Here is a 25398-nt window from a genome sequence, read left to right as displayed (position 1 = left end):
CATTCCGCTGTGGCTCTTTTCCCCACTGCCTGTAAACATCTTTAAATATGGAAGGCAAATCAGCAGGAAAGACATGGACGTGCTTCAGAGATGCTGTGTGGCCCTGGAACCTTCTCTTTAAATCGCTATCGATCCCTTCCTGTGTTTATACCGCTTCCCACTCACCTGTAAGTCACTCCGTCAAAGGTCTGTTAGCGCACGCGCACGGACGTCTCTATTGATTCTGCCGTGGAGTTTTATGCGTGTTATTTATCCACTTGAGATTACCGTTGTTGTGATTTGAACAACACAACAAGGTGTAGGTGTGTGGGTGGCGGGAGATTATTATTGCTGGTCACATCGTTCTTCTTGTAAGCGGACACAAATCTGCTCGCCGCTAATAGCATTTGGGAAGTGCAGTTGTAAAGCAGACAAGAGGTGGCACTCACCCTTCTGTACTGAAGTGCAAGTACAAATACAGCCCTACCTTGACTTCTAAGACACCACTTTTTTTTACCTTGTTTGAAGCCAAGCTTAAGGGAGTGGCGACTCATGTCAGACTCTAAAGCAGAGGTATTCAATTAAAAGTCACAGAGGTCCACGACGAAAATTTCTTCCAATTAAAAGGTCCGAACCAAAGTCCAACTTCCCGAAATGTCTAGCCTATGTTCACATTTTTATATAGTTTCAATATTTAGTCATTTTCAACAGAGCGCACTTATATACTAAATATTTAGCAATGTTCCCATTAAACACCTTTGCCAGTCAAACAAATATAAGGCGTTTATTTCACATTCAAGAAAATGAGGCTCCAGGAATTTAAGGGTGCCACTTCCAGAAAAAAAACAGGAAAATATCTCCTGCAGAAATATATCAAGTGCTAAGCATTGAGTTAACATCTTTTACCTTTTTTTTTTTTTTAAATCAAAGAGTTATCAGCCTAAAAAAAAACGGAATGCCTAATTATCCAAGTAAAACAGGTCAACATGTTCAGTACACAATCAATAAAAATGGCTGTCCTCATGAAAAACTAATTCAAAATGATTTTTGACACCACTTTTTCTTTTGAATATTTTTTTAACTTCTCTTAATGAGAAACATGAGTTTGTGACTGCCCTGCCAGTGACTTAATTCTGGGTTGGAACGGAGTCAGGGCCATTGGGATTTGGTAGATTATTTCACACATCTGGCCTTTGTGTTTTCCTTTAAATAATGTTTGTGCAGCCACATTTAAGCACTCCTTCACAACCTCCACATCACTGAATGTTTTTTTATGTTTCCCAAAATCCATGATACTTTCACTGAATATTCGTTTGCATGCCGCTGGGATGTAAACGAAAATGTAAAAATCTGTTGTACTGCACTCGAAGTTCGATGTTTTTGCGTGCACTCACCTCAAACGTCAGCGGATAACTGTGCACAAAAGGGCGGTGCTTTGTTTCGTAGTGGCGCTTCGCAATGTTGCGACGGTTTCGGAGCATATAATGCACACTGGTTTTGAATTGGCTGCAGCCAGAACGAAACTAAGTTTCTCCGTCCATTCATTTAAAACAAGACGCATCGACCTCGCTAACTTTTTAGCAAGACATACTGTCAGCAGCACTCTCTTCCGGTCTGCTGCGCAATTGGCAGTGAATCGTAAACAAAAGATTTGATTGGCTCAAATCAGTGACGCCTTTTCCGTATTTAGTAGAATTGCAGCGCCAACATTTGCGAATGCGCCCTGAAAAAAATTCATCATAGATTGGCCATGGGTCCGGTCCGAACGGACGCCATTTGGTGATGCCTGCTCTAAAGGGTGTCACGTGCTTCTGTTTTAGTCACACTCAGTCACAAAAAGTACAGTATTGGTGCACTGAAATGTACTTGAGTACAAAAGTAGAAATCAATTTTGTCATGTCAATGTCAATACTAGAGAAAACCCATTTTGAATTGCACGATAAAAAAGAAATCCAAAACTGTTTCCCTCATCAAAATTCTGAGGAAGAAAGAAAAAAGATTATTGGACATGCTATCACAACGACGTGACATAGCTTTGACAACATTTTTGAATGCCAGAAGCTTGTAGATTGTAATCTATCTCTCCATCCATCCATACATCGGTATCTACCTACCAATGTATCTGTTATGGCTGCAACTAATGATTATTTTAAATATACAATTAATCTGTCCATGATTTTGTCAATGAATTTGATAAAAAAAGTACATATACATATATATATATATATATATATATATATATATATATATACATATATATATATATATATATACATATATTAATTTCTGTCCCTTTATTAAAAAACTGGATCTGATTTCAAATCGGCAGTACAGAAAATGCACAAACTAATTACAATTCAGTCACTGGTTTGGTCCATGAGATGCTGAAATTCTTAGAACTTGGATTATTAAAAAAAGGTATGCAAACGATTAATCAATTATCAAAAATAATCTACCTAAATAAACACAAGAAATGTTTGTGGATTATGAGTTAAGCGTTAAAATCCACCCATTTTGGAACTAATCAAGGCTCACCTGTTTTCTGAAGTTGAGCCATGATTGGTCGTTTTCTGAACCCTAGCAACTGTGATGTCATTTGTAGTCAACAGAAAGTGACAAAGTGGCCTGCCCTCGAGATGGCTAATAATGGGAGTTGCTTAATTCATGTTCCACAAACGCAATATTAATCAGAATACCACGTTTCACAGAGTGATGGCACAAAAAACATATTGCAAAGAATGTTTGGGGGTTGACTTCCCCTTTAAGTACAATAATGAAGTATTTGTTCTTCTTTCCGGTATGCCACTGACAGGAGAGGACCTTAAATTGAAGTCAGACCCGGCGGCAGTCACGTGACCAGCTCTAAGCCAATGGGGAGCAGACATCATCCCTGATGAGAGCTGGACAGACTGTCAAGCGTGTTTGTTGACACGGCCGCCAGAGATTGTTCAAATTGAGATGGCTACGCTTCACCCTCAGGACAGCGTTTGATTTCTTTTTTTATTTACCTTCCGTGTCGAATAGCAGCCAGTGATTTGATTGGCTGATGAAAAGCTGCAGCTTGTCCAGCATGAACTCGACTTCTGACTGATGTCCTCATACTGCAAGCCATTGTGGAAATCCAAATAGCCCGGAAAACATTCTCAAGTGTGAAGAATTAAGTTGACCAATGTGTCATAAAACGTAAACGGAAGGTTCGGATTGCAAATTCGTGTTCTCAAGCCAGGGTTAGGTTCACAGAAGGGGGTTATGGTTTCACATTTGCGTTTCAAGCCAGTGTTACGATTGCAAAGAAGACTTTCAAGGATTTTCAATGGGTTAAGTCAGGGTTAGGTTCGACAACTAATGTTAGGATTTCAAGATAGAGGCGGGGATGCAAAGTTATGTTCCACGTCAGGGTTAGTGTTGCAAAGAAAGATTTCAATTAGGCTTACGCGATTAGGATTTTGGAGCAGATCACCAATCAGCAAATTTTAAAAAATTGATAACTGATCACCAATACGTTCAAACATCTATCAATTCTATTTAAACAACTTGTTTATTTGCTGTTCAGTCCAACTTCACTGTCAAATGGAAATAGAGGGTTAGGGTTACAAAAGAGCGGTTTCAAACCAGGGTTAAGGTTTCACAATTTTTGTTTTAAGACAGGGCTGTTGTTTCAAAACAAAGGTTAGGTTTGTAAAATAGGGCTTTTAGCTAAAGTTAAGGCTGGTTGCCAGTCGTGATGGGTCCAGCGACACTGAGGCGTCGATGCGCGCGCCGAGCTTCCAGGGCAAACCCCGTGTCTGTGCGCGTACCGCTTTAAGAAAGTCACGTGACCACTACCAGAATCGTGTCGACACAGCGGTCGCGCGCCAAACTGTGTTCATAAGGAAGCGCATCTGTCAACAGGATGGACGCTCAAAACAAGCATCGAGTTATTGGCACGTTACTTTGCGTTAAATATCCGCAAGATGGAAGACGTCACTGTTGATGCGCACTCAGAGGTGCTGCGCTATATGTCAGCAGGACACGTTGCACGTACGGAAGACTCGCTCTTATACTGGAAGTCCATGGAGGCAACGTTCCCTCACCTATTTATATTAGCCACACAGGCGTTGTGCACACCGGCCTCTTCAGTGCCTTGTGGGAGGATCTTCTCAAAGGCGGGGGTAATTGCCTCAAAAAAAGAAATGGACTGAAGAACAAAACGCTGTAGAAACTAATTTTTTTGAATAAAAATCTTTAATTACAATGAGTCCATTGTCATTCACAACACTTTTACTTGGGCATTCAGACAGATGTTCACTTAATTTATCAACTGCGTCTCGAATATCAAAGATTTTTTTTATGAAATTGCGTGTATGTAAAAATAATGTTAAAGCAAATGCCTAATCAGAATCAGAAATCCCTTTGTCATTGTACTCAAGTGTGCAACGAGATTAGAGAGCTCCCCTCTCCAGTGCAATACAACAATAATTCAGTTAAATATATAAATTAGATAAATAAGAGAATAATTAGTGCGATGGAAAGTAATACGAAATAGGATATATAAAAACTAATCGCTAATCAATGGAATTGGATAAAATTAGTTTGACAGATCAGTGTCAGATGACCCTGACAAATGTTTCCTGCAAGTCCACCAGGTGTCAGTATTCAGCAACACAGTGTCAACACAGTGTCAATACATTGTGTCACTGTGTCGAAACGATACAGGATGCCTCATCTACCCATCACTAGTTGCCAGCCCGGGGTTAATGTTTTAAAATTTGGATTTTAAGACAGGGTTAGGGTGGTATAGTAGGGTTCAAGCCAAGGAAACGGCAAATTATGGTTTCAAGATAGGGACAAGGGAGGCAAAGTCTTTGCTGCTCGTCAGGGTTAGTGTTGCAAAGTATGCTTTCAAGACAGGGTTAGGGTTTCAAATTAGCTTTCAAACCAGGGTTAGACTTGCAAAAGAGGATTTCATTCCAGAGTCAACTGATGAGGGTTCGGAATTTAAAAAGGTTAAAGTCAAATTAGGGTCTCAAGACAGAGTGAGGGTAGGAAATGATTACAAAGTATGGCGTCAAGCTCGGTTGCGGGAAGCTGTGTTTCTGTATAAAATCACATTCCACCTTGGCTGGGATGATTTTGGCCGGATCTTGGGTTTGTTAAGATTTTTGCAAATTTCCCCATTGTGCGACTATTAAAGGACATCTTTATCTTTATCATTATCTTTGCAGGGTCTCTGTGCGAAAGGGGACAAGTGTCACAAACGTCATTCCACTGCACGCCTGTAGAGAGCGCTCTGGAGTAAGAGCTCTTCTTAAATACTGTGTAATTCCTCGTCATTGTTACTCTTTAAAGTATTGGAGCCATTGCACTTGATGAGAATCCTAGTGGGGCCTAATCATCTGCTGGCTCTTTCTCTGAGGCGGCTGAGAAAATGGGATTTTGCCGTCACGTTCACATGGAAACCCCGTCGTGCCTGTTATCTCTTCTGGAATAATGCTTCGCAGGCGTCACAATAGCGGGCGCGTGTGCGAGTAGGCAGCATAACAATGGCGGCTTTAAGCGGAAGAGCCGAAACAACAGCCATCCGAGGTCGCCATTGTCACGTCGCTGAGAAGAACATAGACAGCGCTCGAATGGAAAATTACGGCATTGCATTTAAAACAACTAATTGGTGAGGAAAATGACAACAGCTAATATTGTTCTCTTACTACTTGTTCGGTTTGATAGTTTGCTAGCTCATTAGCTATTTAGTTAATAAACTCGACTTTAAAAATGGACACATGGGCCAAGTCAGTTGTGGATGTAAAAAAAAAGGGTGTTGTGCTACAATATTAATACATTCTTTTTAAATTGTATGATTTATTATTAATGTTAATGTTTTATATTTTGTAAAGCGCTTTGTTACAGCTACAATTGTTGCGAAAGTGCCATATAGATAAAGATGAGTTGAGTTTGGATATGTTTTTCATTTACTTAATGACACACTTGTCATGCCATTTTCCACGCCACTTATACTGTACAGGGTCACAGGAGGGTGCTGGAGCCTATCCCAGCTGACTACGGGCGAAAGGCGGATCACACCCTGAACTGGTTGCCAGCCAATCACAGGGCAGACATAGACACCATCACTGAGTGGGAACTGAACCCACGCTGCCCGCACACAACTAAGGCAAGTGTACCATTACACCATCAGTGACCCACTCCGTAAACTGTTACAACTGAATGTTGAACCAAACTTATTAATCAGCTTTAGTAATATATGTATTGTTTGCAATAACAGATAAATGAGTACAAACTAAATTTAAATTTAAAAAAATCAATAAATATATGTCAATATTGAGCAATTAAGCTTATTAACCAAATTATTCAGTGTAATTTTTTTTTTTTTATCCTATAGTCGTTTTTATAGTTAGCGTTCCTAAGACAGTTGGTTAGTTGGGTAAACACAAAAATAATAGTTAGTTAGTTAGGTAGTTCATTAGTGGTCCATTTGTCAGCTCATGTCAACGAAGTTCAGCGGTCCCCAACCACCAGGCCGCCTCTGGGTGGTTGGGGCCCACTTTGTCCGTGGGCAACTTTGGACTGGGCCGCGGCAAGCCGCACAGATGAAAGAAATAAAAAAATCTTGCAGTACTCCCGGTGTATGTGCTAGTTTTTGAGGCCGAAAAATATTTTATCTTGAAGTCTACCCGTGACATCGGACTCATGATGCATGTCAAGATGCTAGTTGTCTCGGTTGCGTTAGGCTAATATTAAACCCATGCGCTAGCAAAAATGAGTCAACAACGTACAACGCCCGCTCTGCACAATATGCGAGGAACACCACCCCGTTGGTGGTCTGCAAAATTTACGAACTTGCAAAGACATGTTGGGTTGGGGACCATTGAATTTTAGTTCACCTGCGCTTTGCTTTCCCAACCTTTTCAACCACTATTAGTTTGTGATTCTGTCCGTTTTTGTAGTTAGCTTTGAAACTTAATTGTTTGTTTTACTACCCTGTTATTCAGCATTTTAGTTAATTAGTAAGTATCCCTTTAGTCTGCTCACATTTGTACCATTTAATGCATTTGCTCTTTTTTTGGTTCCTTCATTTGTGGTTTCGGTAATGTTTTGCCGAAGGGCAGCATCACTAATGACACCACCCTGATCTACGAGCAGAAGACTAAAAAATAAAATAAAGAATGCTATCACTGTCGCTGCTACATTCTGCGCTAATCAAGTGATATTAAGTTACTTGAGAAAAAAAATGCAGCTATTGATATAGACTTAGGGGTTCCACTGACCAACATGGAAAACATATTTGACGTTAGCAGCAAGTACATCTGCATCTTCCTCTACAATGGCCACCGTGTATCAATATTGAGCTGGTCTTTACTTTCAAAATGGATGACAGATGGCTTAAATCTACACTAAGCTGTGGTGTTAATATTAATGTGTGTGTCTGAACGTGTGCGCGAGTGTGACACTGAAGGTGTTTGTCGCAGTGCTGATGAGCCGCGAGAGAATTAGCATCCCGGCGGCTAAACGCTCGGATCTCTGGGCACTCGTCAGTCAGTCTAGTTTCCAGATGCCGCCAACAGATGTTTACATTTGCTGGGAAATCTTCCGTTTACCAGCGAACGCAATAATTACGCGGCGACACCAAGAAGGAGAAGAAGGGACGGTGACATCATCGCATCTGAGTTCATCAAGGGGAAGTCACTTGATCAGGAGGACAGCTGGTGCGGCCCTCGCACACATTTGGCCTGACGGGCTGTTTTTGACACACACGCTCCTTTACAAGGGGAACTTTCAAATTAGGGTTTCAAAGTCAAGAATTTGTTTCAAACAAGGATTAGCGTTTCAAAGGAGGGTTTCAACCCAAGGTGAAGAATTCTGAATTTCAAATAATCAAATAATGGTCTCAAAGTTGTCATGCTCGCCGGTCGGCGAGGAGGGGGGTGGACCCAAGAATGCGGGGCATAAGGGTAACTTAAAGGGGAATTTATTAAATTAATCAAGACGAGGACAAACAACGTGGCGTGGACAAACAAACGTGGCAGGGTGCAAAATAACAAAGGCAAACTAACGTGACAAAACTGGGTCGAGGACGAGAACAAAAACTGGGACGAAGTACAAAGGGACCTGAGCGAGGGCGAGAGCAAAAACAAGTACGTGAACGAGATCAAGGCGAGAGTCGTAAAGTCCGTAAGGCAGCAACAAGGAGCAAGCGGGATAATGATCCGACACTGGGTTGATGGCATGGGAAGCTTAAATAGTCCGGTAATCAGGGGAGCAGATGGGGATCAGGTGTGTGATGGGTAACGATGAGCAGGTGCGTGACTGGTGAAGACGGAGTGCTGAGGGGAAACGCCCCTACTCAGCTGACAAACATAAACAAAGTGCACATGGCAGGGAGGTGACGAAAACAATAACAAAAACACTGACCTGACCGACACTGGTCATGACAAAAGTCAGTCTTAGTGTTTCAAAATAAGGTTTGAAGTAAAGGTTAAAGTAGGACTTCAGGGCAAGGATAGGTTTCCAAACACGAAATAGGCTTTCAATCCATACATTCATTCGTTATCTGATCCGCTTCTCCTTACGTTGAGCGCGGGCGTGCTGGAGTCTATCCCAGCTGTAAAATTCAATTACTGATTCAATTAAGGATTTAAAACAAGCATCTAAAAATAATTCAAGTTCCAATTTAGGCTTTTGAAATGCAGTTAAAGTTTCAAACAAGGGTTACATTTTCAAAGTAGTGTGTCAAGCTATGGTCAAAGTAACATTTTAAAATGATTAAGGTAAAAATAAGGTCAGTGGTTCAAAATAGATTTGTGATCTAAAGTAGCGTTTCATAAAAGGATCCAGGTTTCAAATTGGGATTTTCAGATTTCACGTTCAAACTTGGGTTAGTGTTTCAAAGTAGGGTTTCAAGTCATTGTTAATATTTCCAAACAAGGGTTTAGATTTTATATTAGCGTTTTTAAACCAAGGTTCATTTTTCAAAGGAGGATTATGATTTCAAGTGAGGGTTCCAAGTAAGGGTGAGAGTTTCCAATTAGGGTCTCAAATTGATGGATTAACCCAGGCGTGGGCAAACTACGGCCCGGGGGCCACATGCGGCCCACTAAACGTTTTAATCCGGCCCGTCGAACTTGAAAAAAATTAAATGAATAACCCTTGTTAATGTTTTATTTTCTAAATACTGTGGTGTGTCAAAGACAGATATTTTTTTTAATGCATTTGTTCATTTTCATCTAAAATTAAGTACATTTTTTTTCAAAGATTAGGTGATATTACCAAAACACTCCATCCATCTGCTCCTGGTCTGACCCCTCCATCAAAATTTAGAACCCATTGTGGCCCACTAAACAAAAAGTTTGCTCACCCCTGGGTTAACCCAATAGCGTGACAAGATTCAAAACAAGTTTTAGGGTTAACCTTTGAAACCCAGGGTCAAGTTTCAAATCAGGTGTTGTGAAATGTGCTATATAAATAAAGTTGTATTGTATTGTATGCCAAAAAATAAGGTGTCAAAATAGTTGATGGTTTGGTTTCAATTAGGTTTTCATGTTTTGGTGAGAGGTTCAAACGTGGGTTTAAAATCTAGTTGGGACATAAAAAAGGCTTTATGCCTAAAATTAGGGTTTCCAAGTGAACATTTGGGTTTTATACTACGGTTTCAAATCGGGGTTGGGGGTTCAAAATTGGGATAGAAGTCTGAGTTGGGAGTTGAAAAAAGGGTCAGGGTTTTGAATTGGCGTTTCAAACATCCAATAGGGTTTAAAAGTAGGGTTCCAAACCAGGACTGTAGCTTCAAAAAGGTTTTTCGAGCCAACGTTGGGGTTTCAGAAAAGGATTGGGGTTTTAAAATTAGCGTTGAATTTTCAAAGAAGGTAGGGATTTCAAAAAATGGGTTCATGCTTCAAACCATAATTAGGGTTTCCAGACACGGTTTCAGTTTCAGAGTTTGAAGCCTGGTTTGGAGTTTCAATAATTTTCTTTTTAAATTATTTTAAATGGAAATTGCAGGGTGGCACAGTGACAGACTGGTTAGCACGATGGCCTCACAATGCAGACGTTGTGGGTTTGATTCCGGCTCCGACCTTCCTGTGGGGAGTTTGCATGTTCTTCCCGTGCCTGCGTGGGTTTCCTCCGGGTACTCCAGTTACCTCCCACATTCAAAAAACATGCATGGCAGGTTGATGGGACGTTCTTTTTCTGAATGTCTGCTGCCTTATACATTAACGGCTACATTACGCCGCCGCCTCTGTGTGATCTATATCTTGGCTGCTGTAACACTGCAATTTTCCCCATAGTGGGACTAATAAAGGACATCTTTATTTATCTTTATCTTTATCTTTATCTTTATCTTTATCTTTATCTTTATCTTTATCTTTATCTTTAACTTTATCTTTACCTTTACCTTTATCTTTAAATTGTCCCGAGGTATGCGTGTGAGTTGGTTAGGGTATGGTTGTCCGTCTATGTGAGCCTTGCGATTGGCTGGCAACCAGTTCAGGGTGTCCCCCGCCTACTGCCCAAAGTTAGCTGGGATAGGCTCCAGCTCCCCCCGCAACCCTTGTGAGGACAAGCGGTACAGATAATGGATGGATGGATTTGAATTTCAAAACTGGGTACGGCTTTTAATTGATAACACAATGCTAATGTGTGTTGAAAACGTGAGGTAAAGAAGCTACCAAACGAGGGAATCTCCCAAAGGCTTGACATCACATTTGGAAGCTTTTCCCCGATGGGAGAGACGCAGCTTGCATTCGGAACCCAGAAACTTTCAAACACCATGTCCGGCCCGGCGGTCCAGAATGATGTGGCGCCACAGCGTCCTTTTCCCAGAACCAGTCAGCGGCACAAGCCGAGACGGCCTGACTCGGGGCCGCAGATGTTGCGGGAGTGGCGGAATGTGAGGCGAAGGGGGCTTTAATTGACTTTCAAGTCGCTCAGCCGCGACTTCCTTTCATTCGCTTGGCGACCAGCTGACGGCCAGCGGCCTCGCCGGAGGCCAGCCGGCTGCGCACGCTAATGCTATGAGTGGAAATAAACACTCGGATGGAGAAAACGTGTCACCTTCAACAAGAAGGAGACCAGAGCTCGCATCTGGCAAGGCGGCAAGCCTCCAAGACCTCAAAGCTTGCATTTGATTTGTTTGTATGTTTCTTTTTTTTTTTGCTTCCAATATCTCAAAGCCTGCTTTTGTTTAGAATACAATCCAATACATTACAACATTATTTAAAAGGAGATTTTTGTTTTTGTAATGCAGGAAAAAAAAAAACAATACAAGATTTAAATTTGAGGTTAGAGCTTCAAGCCAGGGTTTTAAACAAGACTTTCAATTTTAAAGTTGCGATTCAAGGCTAGGTTAGGGTTTCAAATCAGGATTTGGGTTTAAAAAAAAATAGTAAGGTTATTTGAGTACAGTTCTAAGATTCGTTTAGAGTTTCAAGTTTAGGTTAGGGTTTCAAGGAATGGTTGGGGTTTCAAGGCAGTGTTTTAAAAAAGGCTTTGGGTTTCAAAATATGGTTTCAAGCTAGGGTCAGAGTATCGAGTCAATGTTAGGGTTTCAAATTACCATTACATACCTGTATTAGGGTTTCAAACAGGTGTATCAGAGTACAGTTACAAGCTTTGGTTAGAGTTTCAAATTATCGTTTTAAGACTGGGTTCGGGTTTGTTGTCCAAGTTAGGGCTGTAGGTTCATGTTTTAAACAGAGCTTGGAGTTTAAATTAGGGTTTAAAGGTTGACTCAAATAGGGTTTCAAGTTAAGGTTTACAATTAGGCTTTCAACATTTGGTAAGGGTTTCAAGCAAAGTTTAGACTTTTCAATAAGGACCTCAAGCCACAGTTAGGATTTCAAATTAGTGTTTCAAGTCGGATTTGAGGTTTCAAATTGGGGTTTTAAGATAAGCGTCATCTTGGGTTTCTTGTATGAGCTGCAGACTCAAACAATGTTGAGGTTTTCAAAATGAAAACTTAGCATAGTTTGGGTTTTTAACATTTGAGTTTCAACATTCAAATGTGATAACAAACAAGGGTTAAGGTTTTAAGCCTATAGGTCAGGGTTTCAAATTGGGCTTGCATTGTAATGTTTATTTCTTTTACGAGGTGGTGCTTTGCTACACTATGCCTCTCAACAATAAGAAGACAAACTAAGTGGGCAACATACATGAAGATGTGCGTCGAAATGATGGCTTCCCGTATGTGTGTCAGCGCTTAGCGCCGGTCTTTGAAGCATCAGCAGCATCTGTTTACGGCTGCTGATGCGCCTTTGCTTCACTGCTGTCTGGGCATTTCCCCTCGGCGACCGTATGGAGATTGAGTGCTAATTTTGGTCTTGAGTTTGAAAAATGACTTGCACACACAAACAACTGTAGAACAAGGACTGACACATTGCAAAGCTTGAAGATTTTTCAAAGTCACTGAAGAATAATTATTATTATTATGATTCTTATTATGATTATTATTATTATTATTATGTCATGTCATTAACAACACCGCTTATCCTGGTCGTGGGAGGGTGCTCGAGCCTATCGCAGCTGACTATGGGCGAAAGGCGCACCACACCCTGAACAGGTCGCCAGCCAGTCACAGGGCAGACATCGTCACCGAGTGGGAACCAAAACCACGCTGCCCGCACACAACTCAGGCGGATGTACCACTACACCATCAGTGACTCTATTTTTATTATTATCATTATTATTATTATTATTATTATCATCCATCCATCCATTATCTCTACCACTTATCCTCACTAGGGTCGCAGGGGTGCTGGAGCCCATCCCAGCTGTCTTCGGGCAGTAGGCGGGGTACACCCTGAATTGATGTCCAACCAATCACAGGGCACACATAGACGAGCAACCATCCGCACTCACACTCATACCTAGGGGCAATTTAGAGTGTTCAATCAACCTGCCATGCAAGTTTTAGGAATGTGGGAGGACACCGGATTACCTGGAGGAAACCCACACAGGCACGGGGAGAACATGCAAACTCCACACAGGAAGGCCAGAGCTGGAATCGAACCCACAATCTCTGCACTGTGAGGCCAATGTGCTAACCTGTCGAGCCACCGTGCCGCCCATTATTAATATTATTATTATTATTATTATTATTATTATTATTATTATTATTATTATTATTATTATAAATGATGGAAAAAACACTAGGTACAACCAAAATACTCACAGTAGCGCCCTCTGGAAACCCTAACCGGGTCGTCAATCCCTAATTTCAAACCCTCTCCGTGGCTTAAAACTAGCGGTGCAACAAAAGAACAATTTGAATCCGAAAAATAAAGTTTTAAAACCCAACACTAATCGTGGCTTAAAACCTTAACCCTTGTTGAAAACCAAAAACAAATAATGAAACACAAATCTTAAAGCCTTATTTCAGGAACTAACAAGTGTTTTAAACCCCACATTAAAGAAAAATAACCATGGCTTTAAAGTCTAATTTGAAACCATAACCGAATCTTGGTCAGTAGGTAGGTAGTTTCCGTGAGTTTGAGTCGATGACTGAGTTTATAAGTTCACGGGTTAATTGGCTAGTTAGTATTACATTTAACAAATCAGTCATTCAGGTAGAGGTTTTACTTATTATCCTGTCTTCTTATTTAGTTAAAAATGAAAACAGTTAGTCAATCAATCAGTCAGTCAATTAGTTAGTTAGTTGTCTGCGCTTTGGATTGGTTATCTTTTGATCACAGTTAATAAACTACCAAGTTAGTTGAGTTGCTTGTGTTCTGAATGGCGCGTGTTATCAAGTTAGAGATTAATGACTTTGTTAGTTAACTGGTTAGTTGGCTAGTTAGAATTCAATTCAACAGATCAGTCGGTCAGTTAGTTGTTTTTTGTTTTGATAATTTCATGGAATTTTGTGAAAGATCAAGACAGTTTGTTTTGAGTGTGTTGGGTCATTAGTTACAGTCAGTCAACTAGTTCTAGATCAAAATAGAGAGTTGGTTCATATGTTAGTTCACTGTTTCATTTGTTTCATTGTTGAATCGATTATATTTTGCTTCGTGAGTCACCTTGTCAGTTTTGACCATTGATAGTTAATTAGTCAGGTGATGATCTGCAAATCGGAGAGAGTTCAACTGTTGAAATAGTGTAAATCTCCACCAAGTGCTTGAGAAAACATTCCAGCCCAGGGAGCACAGACAGTATACGTGACCAGGTTTTATGTGTCGGGAAATCCCAAGTGGGTCATCTTTTTATAACTGAGCACAATAATAAGATGGAGCAAGCGGTGCAAGAGAGAGAGCAAGAGCAGCGTTTAACGTAACAGATTACGTGGTTTATAAACTGAGGCGAGGAGCGAGGTGCTCAGAGATGCCGCTGAATGCCGTACCAGCTCGGCCACCACAGCGGCAGTAGGCGAAGGCGGAGGGTCAGACGGCGCTCCGGCTTTGTCGACTCCGCTCAGACGAGCAGCTCATCCAGATGCAGGGCAACACGTCACCTCCACCCTACGAGTGCCATGTTCCAGCCCACATCCAGTCACATCGCAGACTCCATTCTGTGCTATGTGGCCCGCGTTTTGCGCTCTTACTTTCCAGTAATTCTACCACTCGTCCATCGAGAGCCTGCTGACGTACTGTGTCTCCACCTGGTACAGCGGCTGCACTGAGGCGGACAGAGTGAGGCTCCAGAGGACAGTCAAAACAGCGCAAAGGATTATTGGCTGCCCTCTCCCCTCACTTTCGGACATCTACACCGCCCGGTGCCTCAGAAGGGCTCTCAACATCGTCAAAGACAATACCCACCCAAACTCACACCTGTTCGACCTGATGCCCTCTGGCAGGCGCTACAGATGCATCAAATCGAGGACCAATAGACTGAGAAACAGTTTCTTTCCGAGAGCCATCTCCATTCTGAACTCTCGCACACACACGAGAACACCCTTACCTTGCAGAACAGCATTGTGATGTGTTTTTATATACACTATTCAGTACTAAATTCCATTGCACTCTCTTATTTATTTATCTAATTTATATATTTTTCTGTATTATTGTTGTATTGCACTGGAGAGGGGAGCCCTCTAATCTCGTTGCACACTTGAGTACAATGACAATAAAGGGATTTCTAATTCTAATTCTAATGAGACGCAACAATGAATTTCAGGGACGCATGCACGAACTCAAACAGGAAGTTGTCCATTTTCATTTCAAGCACGCATTTTGGGAGCAAATTTATTGAAAGTTGGGAACTTGAGTTTCACCACTTAACATGAAATTGGGCGGACCTGAATATTATTGTGGGACGCTGAAAAAAAAAATTATTAAAGGACCCATGCCTGAAATTGAGCTGGATGTCAGCCATTTTGGTTTGAAGCAGTCATTTTGGAAAGGAATCCCAGGAAAAAGGGGACTTTGCCTCAAGAAAAAAAAAATGACATGAAATTCAAAAAACATTTCTATCAGACAAAACTGAAAAGACCCAATCAGAAGAAGGACCAATAGATCCAATGTATTTTTAGCATTTTTTTATGTACCCTTGCCATTCACTGAGAATTGGTACTAGCCTGGCCCATGAATAGGCAAAATTTGCATATAATCGAACATTGAAATGTATAGGGAATCAATGACAACAATGAAAACCTAAAACTTCCTCATGATAAAATCAAGAAATAAATATGGGACAATTTAATACAACTGAAAACATATCCAATTATAAATGCTGAGAAACCTTAGATTAATAACGATAGCAGCACACAACATCCATGGAGTGGACAAGATTGTCTTTGTTTTAAGGTCTTATTTTGCAGATCCCATCTATGAAGTCACCGATTGATCGGCAAATTACGATATCACAACCCGATGACTAATAGTGTATAACAAGCAAAATATCTGACAATCCTATCCAGCTGATCAGAAATGTGTTAAGTCTATGTCTTAACGATTCATGCACGAAATTGACGTGGAAGTCATCAGTTTTGGTTTGAAGCAGCCATTTTGGGGGCAAATTCCATGAAAAAGGCTGACTATGAAATTACAACAAAAAATGCCCCCAACAGCAGTTTCACCAGCTGACTTTCTGAAGTTCTGTGGATGCGTCTATCATGATAGGATGCATCAAAAAGTCTCAAAGACCGATGACTAAATTTGAATAGGAAGTCAGTCATTTTGGTTTGAAGCAGCAATTTTGATGGGGGAAAATAAATTTGCCCGTCACCAGATTTATCCATTGACAAGAAATTGGACAGGCATTTCTGTCACAATAGGACTAGCCAAAAAGTCTGAAGGACCTATAACCTAAAATGAATTGAAAGTAGGCCATTTTGATTTGAAGAAGACATTTTCCCATGAAAATGGAAAATAGTCCCAGGACGGTAGTTTAACCAATTAGTGTGGAAGTGGGCAAACATGTCCCTCATAGTGCAATGCACCAACAAGTCGCTAGGAACGTTCCCTAAAACTGAACCGGAAGCCTTTTTGGGGACAAGTTTAATGGAAAATAGGGCTTAATAGATAGAAAAAAAAATAGTCCTTCACACAAGTTTTATTGACGCTTCCACAATGATATAAAAGTTCGCATCTAATTCAAAGGGATGTTTCTATCACAATTTTTCATACGAGCACAGAAAAAATAGTTTTGGTTGAATTGACTAAATTTTGTTTCGTCAAGTGGTTGCACGTAATCAAATCATGACCCCAGAAACATTGTTCAATCAACCTACCATGCATGATTTGGAATGTGGGAGGAAACGTAGTCCCCAAAGAAAACCCACCCAGGCACAGAAAGAACATGCAAACCAGTCAGTCACCGAGCCGCGCAAATTACCACAAGCCCTACATTTTTAAGATTATACATCTTCCGAAAAAAATGTATCTGGAGCTAATTGAGTTGATTTGATTGAACAACTTGATGAAATAAAATTGAATAGATTCAAAACACCATTTTTTTTTCATTTCACGGAAGTTAGCATGGTTAGGTCATTGAATGTAGTGACATCGCTAATCCTTTTGCATGGCCTGCTTTGTGCCACTCTTTGTATGGCAAACTGCACCCAGTTGACCAAACCTAACCATAGAGAAGGGAAAAGTACAATGGCAGTGACATCACCCACTCACATGCACACATTTACAGACATACTGAATGAACTGGCTGCAGCTTTTTGCACAAGATATTTATATTAATGAAGATTGGCAGTACTTTCCATTCTGTCGTGCACCGCAGAGACCAGAGTTGCCCTCGGTTTTTGGGAATTTTTTTTGGCATGCTGCTATTCAACACACACACACACACGCACACACACATCATTACGCAGATATTTCTCTTTGATTCAGGTGTTTATTGTCCTATAGGTTAAGACTGATGAGTTAAATTGAAGAAAAAGACATGAATTTTAACAAAGTTTAATGGAATAAAAAACAACTCTTCTCCCCATTAGTCAAATCTAGTCAATGAATGAGCAAGTAATTTTATACACACGCACATTATTTAGCATGAGGATGAGCCTGAGCTGAAATTACACGCCTGATGGAGAATTAGGAGGGTGCATGACTTCCATACAAGCGTGTGCGTGCATTCGTGTACGTGTGTGAGTGTGTGTGTGAGAGACAGCGAGAAAGAGAGAGAGAGAGAGAGAGAGAGAGAGGGAGAGAGAGAGAGAGAGAGAGTGCGTGCGTCTGGGTGTGCGCGTGTGTGTCTATAAAACGTGACTCTATTGAAAGTGTAATTTGAGAATGCATTTGCATGGCCTCTCATCAGCATCATCACGAGCATCATGTGAGACACGAGCCACCGATGCAACAGCGCCGCCACGCGTCAGGAAGCGTCCGCTCGTGCGTCAACAACAGGATGCGGCGGCGACGCGGGCGTAGCGATCGCTTGTCTTGTCTTGTCTTACCTTGGCTGTCACAAGGCGCGTATTGCGCTTTCGTCTCGTGGCTCCGTGAGCGTGCGCGCCACCGCCACCGCCGCCGCCGCTTCCCTGACCCGCGCGTCGACGTCGTCGTGCCCGGCCATCGCGCCTTTTCTTTGGCTCCTCATTCTCCTCCTTCCTCCGTCTCCTGGTGCCAAAGTGTTTCAACTTGATCTGTCAAGCATACACATTGTGCGTGATTAGTGTGGTTGTCACTGTTGTTGTTGTGTTAGTGGTGCGCGTGCACTGGATGTGGCGACTTGTTGAATCCTGCCAGGCAAGGACAAGCGCGCACACCACCGTGACTCATTAGCATATATAACGACGATCGCGCGCATCGGGATCGGGGTAGAATTAAAAAGTGCGCGTGAAAAAAAATGTGCGAGAAATGACGTCTCCTATCGCTCCGGTCCAGCCAGTAGGTTGTGTGCTCTACTTGTCCCCCATTCCCAAAACCCCAAATGTGCCCCTGCGCTACCAGAGCGCCGTGTATCAAGCAAGGATTTCTTATCAAACCCACAGCACTCACCCCATTCCCGTGACACATCTCTCCAGGCGGCCAGGTTGAGATGACATTGCAGCCTGTTACTCCATTCGGGTGCCCTCCAAGGGGTGAGTCTCCCCTCTCCACCCCCGTGAAATTAATCCATCAATTGATCCGAGGGAAAGAAGTGAAGGGGGGACACGCGCGCAGTAGAAGCACCTCCACCCAGAAATGAGAACCACACGCTCGGATTAATCCACCTGTCGTTTCCGTGAAGACCCCCAACGGCCACGGCGGCGCTCCTGGAGCTCAGGAGCCTAGTCCCTCCTGCTCCTGATTGAGTCAAACGTCCACTCCACGCGTGAATGCGGCGGACGGAGTGCATGCGCTGGAAGGATCCGCCGATATATTTTTTTTATTTTTGGGGAGGGGGGGTCTTCAGGCAGCTCCGCGCGCGTTCCGCAGTGTGAGAGCCCGTGGACAGCCGCCTCCTCCTCTTCTTCTTCTTCCTCTGTCCTCCTCCGCGTGGATTCTTGGAGACTCAAGAGCGTGTGTGCGTGGAGGGGAGATTCCGTCACACAACACGCTCACACATATATTGGTAAGTATATACAATCCTCCTGCAAGCGCTCGCGCGCGCAAAAAAACCCCCAAAAACGCACACCTAAGTTGGAAGTTGGAGAGCTGAGTTGCACACGGAAATGTTCCCCGTTTACAGTTCCCATTCGCCCGCAGCCCGCCCGCCCACGCAGCGCTGGCTGAAGGCGCTTCCACAGCAGCAGACTAGTTAATTAAACATTGGGACACCAGGGCCTGAATGAGAGCAGGATGGTGGAGCAGAGAGGAGGGTGGGGGGCAGGGTGCACAAAGTGGGTGACTTCATCCTCCATTTATAAAACATTATCAAATGTGTATTTAGCAAGTGCATGATGGGAAAATTGCATGCGCAACAATTCCGCTGGGAGAATCCGACTTGTGCACGTGTCAAAAAACGTCATCTGTCTGTGGGTTTTTCTCTGTGCTGCCTTTCACGCTGTCTTGAAAAGTCGGATTTATTTGGCTCTATCATGCTGTTTCGTGCAATTGGCACGGAATGTTGGGCAAAACGATGGCGATTCGGAAATTTTATGCCATTGGAGTGGAGGTAGTATAGTGGCCCTAACAGAGGTGGGTATTCCAATTTTCAGTCCAATGAAATTACGATAACTGAGTAATCGTCCAATAATGAATTAAATAACTAAAAAAAATCTTCATGCTTTAATCAATGATTAAAGTCAATAACTTTTGACTTTTAAAATACTTTACCCTCACATCAGAAAGAAAAATCTGCAATTTATTTGTAAGTGGAATGTTTGAAGATAATTATCGTTCTCTTTTGTTGGCATGAAAAAAAAGGCAAAAATCGGGAAAAATTTTTTTATGATTTTTGCCCACTTCAATAGAGGTGATTTCAGCCAATTAAATCAGTCGGTTGATTAATATTTAACAATTAATAAGGTGGGTGTGTGAGTGTGTGTGGTTTGTGAGGTACATTAATGTGTGTCTGCGTGTGGACGAACTTGCAGTGTGTGTGTGTGTGTGTGGGTGTGGGGGGGTGCGTGTGTGTGGGTGTGTGTGTGTGTGTGTGTGAGCTGACAGATGCCTGTGGTGAGTTGTCTTTTTGAGGAAAAAGACATTGTTTGTCCGCGTGGGTCATTTGCGTGATGGAGTGTGGGTACACTTGTGCGTGTATGTGCACGTCTGTCATGTTGTCGCGGTGGAGTGGTTTTTGAGGGCCAAGTGCTCACGTGTGGGGGGTTTTATGTGTGGCGTGCGCATATGTGCAAAGTGGTCTATCTGTGTGCATGTGTGTGTCACTATCACAGAACTGGCATCAATCCGCACAGACAGAACACTTCAATGAGTGCTCAGCCTCTCACACACACATGCACACACGCACGCAGGCACGGGCCCGCATGCACAAATGAGCCCGATGATGTGTCATGTTCTCCGTCAGTGGCTTTGCTCGTTAAAGCGGGCGAGACGAGGGGAACTGGAGAGGCTTGTGAGCCGCGCAGCCTCAATTAGACGTAATTAGCCCATCAAAACTGCAGCTGGAGGGGGTGTATGTGCGCGGAAGGGGGTCTTCAGGGAGCTCCATCCCTCCCTTGCACTTCCCTTCCTCTCTGGAGAGTCGCCTTGTCGTCCCACTGCAGACAGATGGCGTGTACTGGGTCACGTTGGCGGGGCCCGCAATGCCAGCTCGCCGGGGCTGTCACAGCAGTAAACATTCAAGCAGGCTGCGGGGCTCATTACCGGCGAACATAGTCCTCCTATTCCACGTCATCTTCTCCTCGCATCCCGAGGATAACATTCGCCACCTGTTGAGGTCCTCTCTCCCCCTCAGACAAGAATGAGCCCGCCAGGCTGCGAACAAAAGGAAACAGACGCTTGTGTAACGTCGACATGAAAGAGGGAAGAGCGCGGGTTTTCTTTTGAGGAAAAAGACATTCCAGGAGCGTTCCAGATAAAAAAAAAAGCTTTGTGTTTATTTATTTATTTATTTTTTTTAGAGTTGCTGTCAAAATGAGCCAGCAGTGCAGATGCGACGCAAGGTCCATTAAGAGCTGTTTGCGAGACAAAAATGAGCCCCGATGGAGCAATTGGAAACCTGCTCTTCAATATTTTTTTACATTGGGAGCTTAACAAATGTTGCTTGAAAAACTGTCTTGCTATAAAGCCTTCAACGTGACCTTCACAGTCCTGACTTACTCCAACACTTTTTCAGCCAATCAGAAAGCAGTAGGAAGTCACCTGGGGAAAATGCAGACAAGAAAAGACAGTGTATTGCTTGTGGGAAGAATCCTAGAAAGTTAAAACATTCGACATGTATAAATGCCAAGGCCAAGGCCAAACAAAGACGGCGGAGTACATTTAAACCAACAAAAACACTAAGATTGGTTGTAAAATTAATTAATGTCCATTGTTCACTCAAACACAGCAGTTTGTAAGACAGTGTGTGAGCAACCCTTACAAAAAAAGAGGACCGTGAATGTCAAATAAAACATAAAACAAAGAAAATTACTCGTTGCATGGTAAATGGTCTTTCACTTGTATAGTGCTTTTTCACCTATGAAGGCATCGATGATGCGGCATAAGAAACAACTGGGGGTTCAGTATCTTGCTCAACGGCATTTCAACATGGTTTCAAGGGGGGGTCGAACCGACAACCTTTGGGTTAGGACCACTCTAACCCAGAGCCATGCCACCCCCATGCCGGATAATTGAAAGTCCCACCATTCATAAAATCGCACCCACACATGTACAAACACACCCCCACACACGCACACATCTGGACAAATGCCCAAACAAACTCAGACATACATAAAACGAGTAACAGACAAGCTTAGACATGGGAATACACAGACACACGCGCACAAATAAACATGCACACACACACGCACACACACACCCCCACACACACCCCGCTACACTGGGTCATACACACGCATACACACCCCAGCACACGCCACACAGACATCCCTACACACACAAAACACACACACTATGATGCACACACACACCCAAACGTCCGTACAATGCTGCCCGCCTGTGCTAATAGCTCCAACAAGTGAGTGATTATGGAAAGTGTGGAAAAAAGAAGAAAAAAAAAAAGGCAAGCAAAGGCCATTATCACGGTGCAGAACAGCGCGCGAACAATCGACTAGTTTTTCTTTGGTTGTATAATTAGCCAAGACAAAAAGCTGGCGACATTTGGCGAACGTGGCGGCAGAAATGAAAAGAGCCTCCTGGATGAAAGCGCCAGGCAGTCAAATGCACGAACTGATAAATATGAATGTACATAAATAGATTAGAGAGGAGAAAAAAAACGTTACACAAGGCCGATGACAAAAAAAATGATGTGGGCAATTTCTAGTTACCATGGTAACTACTTTATCAGTGTCACCACTTTTGTGAAGGCAACAGAGCATCCCGGTTACGGGATAAAATCCGACTCAAAGACGGAGCGCACCAGGGAAAGCTCAGGGGCGAAAAAAAAGCCCACCCCGGACGAGGCTCCAAATGATAGCAAGATTTGTTTCCATGACAACAAGATCCAACAGTGCAACTCCAGACTAGAAAACAAAAAGTGCAGATTTGGATTACGCCGTGAGAAAGAAATGATGTTCGTCATGTGCGAGACAGAGCCAAGAAATTGATATTAGGATTTCAAACCAAAGTTGCAGTTACGGTTGCAATTAATTTCCGTTTAATGTTTTTTTGTCACCGGTGTCCTGCTTCCACTGAGCTCCACCCATCCACTTGTGTTAGTTCTGTATTCACATCAGCCCTGAGATGATTTAGTTATTGTTTTGGTTACTTTGCATTTATTCCTTGCTCACGTTCATGTGCTCCCTTGGTTCAATAAAGTTCTGTATTTGCTCAAGTTTGTCTTTGGCTCTGCTTTGGGGTTTAAAATTCTGGCCATGCGGTCGTGACTGAGGGTTTCAAGCCAGGATAAGGGTTAAGGGGTGTCAAGGCTGTGTCAGGGTTCAAAACTAGGATTTCAAGACAGAGTTGATGACCCTAATGTTTGAAGACAGCAAAGGTTAGAGTGTGAAATTTGGGTTTTCAAAGGGAAAGTCAACCCCCAAAATGTCTTTGCAATATGTTCTATGTGCCTTCACTTGTCTAAACATGGCATTCTGATTAATATTACGTTTGTGGAATATGAGTTAAGCAGCAAAAGCAGCATTTTTAGCCATCTCAGTGAGCAGACATTTTGCCACTTGCTGTTGACTGAAAATGACATCACAAATGCTCAGATGACGACCAATCATGGATCATCTGAAGCTGAGCCATGATTGGTCCTTAACAGAGCCCTAAGCAACTCTGATGTCATTGTCAGGTGACAGCAAGTGGCAAAATGGCTACCCCCGGAGAGGCACAAAAACGGGTGGATTTTGCTTAACTCATATTCCACAAAAACAAAATGAATCAGAATGCCATGTTTGGACTAGTGGGCCTGCATAGAACATGTTCTTATAAAGAACAGTTTTGGGTTGGCTTACACTTTAAACAAGGGAAAGTATTTTTAAAATTGCATTTCAGAGCAGGATTTGGGTTTTTGAGACAAGGTTCAAGTTTCAACGCAAGGAAGCCAGCATAGTTTCAAGTTACGGGTTTCAAGCCTGAGTCAGGTTTTCAAATTCACAAGCAAAATATTGCATATATATATATATATATATATATATATATATATATATATATATATATATATATATGCAATACAGTGAACCCTCGCTACTTCGCGGTTCACCTTTCGCAGGTTCAGTGCTTCGCGGGTCTAAAAAATATTCGGGGGCATTGTAGTTTCGCCGAGCGGCACGACGGGGCGCTGGAGCGGTTAGACGGCCGGCGTGCGCAGAAGAAGAGCGTGGGCGAAGAGGAGAGTGGACGAAGAAGAGCACGTTCCCGTGGGCACGATTTGGGGCGACGTTTCGCGCAGTTCGGACCGTACCAGAGCTCCGGAGGAGGCCGGCCGGCGTGCGTGGCATTTAAGCCAAAGAGGAGCACCTCCCGCCCGGGCACGGGCGGTGTCAAGCGGCCCCTAAGTTTAACCGAATGGAAGCTCCGGAGGAGGAGGGCATGCTCGCGTCACAGTTAAGCCGAAGAGGAGCACCTTCCGCCCGGGGCACGAGCGGGGCGAAATGAAACTGAGTTCAACCGAACGGAGACACGCTTCGGGGGAGCAGGTCCGGCGTGCGTGACAATTAAGCCGAAGAGGAACAACTTCCGCCCGGGCACTAGCGGGGCGACATTTCGCTCCGTTCGGGACCGTGCGAGAGCTCCGGAGGAGACCGGCCGGCGTGCGTGGTAGTTAAGCCGAAGAGGAACACCTTCCGCCCGGGCATGAGCAGAGCGCGAGGCTGTCAGTTATGAATGAATAAATAAATAAATGAAGAATGCCACCTTTCATTTCACAGGGCACACCGGACGGCGTACCAGCAGGTAAAAGTCGAAGTAATTAAATAAATACAAAAAGAAGTAATTGAATAAATACAAAAATTATGGCTGGGGAATAAAAAAATAATAATTTGTTTTGTTTTTTTGTTATAACATGAATTTCACTCTCTCTCTCTCTACCCGTATATATATATATATATATATATATATAAATATATATATATATATATATATATATATTTATTTATTTATTTTTTTTTTTTAAGCATTTTTGAAGGTGCGCCGCTACTTCGCGGATTTTCAATTTTCGCGGGTGGTCTCGGTCCCCATTAACCGCGATAACCGAGGGTTCACTGTATAATATATATATATATATATATATGCAATATAATATATACATTATATGTTGTTTTATTTATGGGGGATGTATTTTGTTTGCGTTTGGCATTGGGACATGAGATCACGCAATCACTTGTCGTATTATGAGAGTTTAGCGTCCGTGGATAGTGTGGGTGGACTGGGCTTGCAATCCCCCTCGTGCCCCCCCCCCCCCTTCTTTGCAGTCAGTCACTACCTTGTTTTTGTTTTATTTTTTGTTTATTGTTTGTTTTTGTTTTTTTAAGAAGTTGCAGGAAGTGAATCACTGCATCAATAAGAACGCATTTAGTCAAGGCTAGGTCTGGGCCACTAAATCAATGTGTATCGCAATAGTGACCTGATCGATATCAATAGAAAATTGTATCTATAAATTCGTGATCTAAAAAACTGAAACAACGGAGCAGAATAATCATCGTAAGTAGAGGTGGGAGTAAATTTCAATTTTTAGATGCATCACGATTTAGACAAGGATCAACGACAATCAATTCACTAATGTCCACATTTCGATTATTTAAATATCTTAATTAAAGTAATATACAATGTTCAAAATAATGCGGAACATTTCTGGCATGCGCACACACACCAAGGAAAACAATCATGGATTACTGCCATCCAACTTGCTGTGAGATCCAAAATGCTCCTTATTTAAAAGCAGGTGTATGGAATCACAACTGTGGAAGAGAACTGGACAAGTGTCACGTTATATGTAAGCGGTGTGGTGCTAAAATAAAATACTTTGGTAACACAACAAACACGAGTAGTCATGTAAGTC

At 42.6% G+C, this 25398-nt stretch overlaps 1 protein-coding gene across 2 annotated transcripts in view; it reads right to left on the bottom strand.

Annotated features, from left to right (window-relative positions):
* Nucleotides 1-19129, bottom strand: part of grin2ab (glutamate receptor, ionotropic, N-methyl D-aspartate 2A, b) — a 150238-nt gene extending 131109 nt beyond the window's left edge. For both annotated transcript variants that reach the window (XM_088302178.1, XM_088302179.1), the window contains exons 1-2: nt 18348-19129; nt 17804-17992 (exon numbers count right to left, since the gene is read on the bottom strand). In XM_088302178.1, coding sequence (XP_088158304.1) covers nt 17804-17992; nt 18348-18365 — 207 coding nt within the window. In that variant the 5' untranslated portion in view covers nt 18366-19129. The remainder of the gene's footprint in view (nt 1-17803; nt 17993-18347) is intronic.
* Between the last annotated feature and the right edge of the window lie 6269 nt (nt 19130-25398).

Source organism: Idiotropiscis lumnitzeri, chromosome 8 (genome assembly GCF_059441095.1).
Source record: "Idiotropiscis lumnitzeri isolate Australia: NSW breed Sydney's pygmy pipehorse chromosome 8, RoL_Ilum_1.0, whole genome shotgun sequence".
NCBI classification, from domain to species: Eukaryota; Metazoa; Chordata; class Actinopteri; order Syngnathiformes; family Syngnathidae; genus Idiotropiscis; species Idiotropiscis lumnitzeri.
Note: the sequence above shows the minus strand (reverse complement) of the source record. Positions and strands in the feature narration are given on the sequence as shown.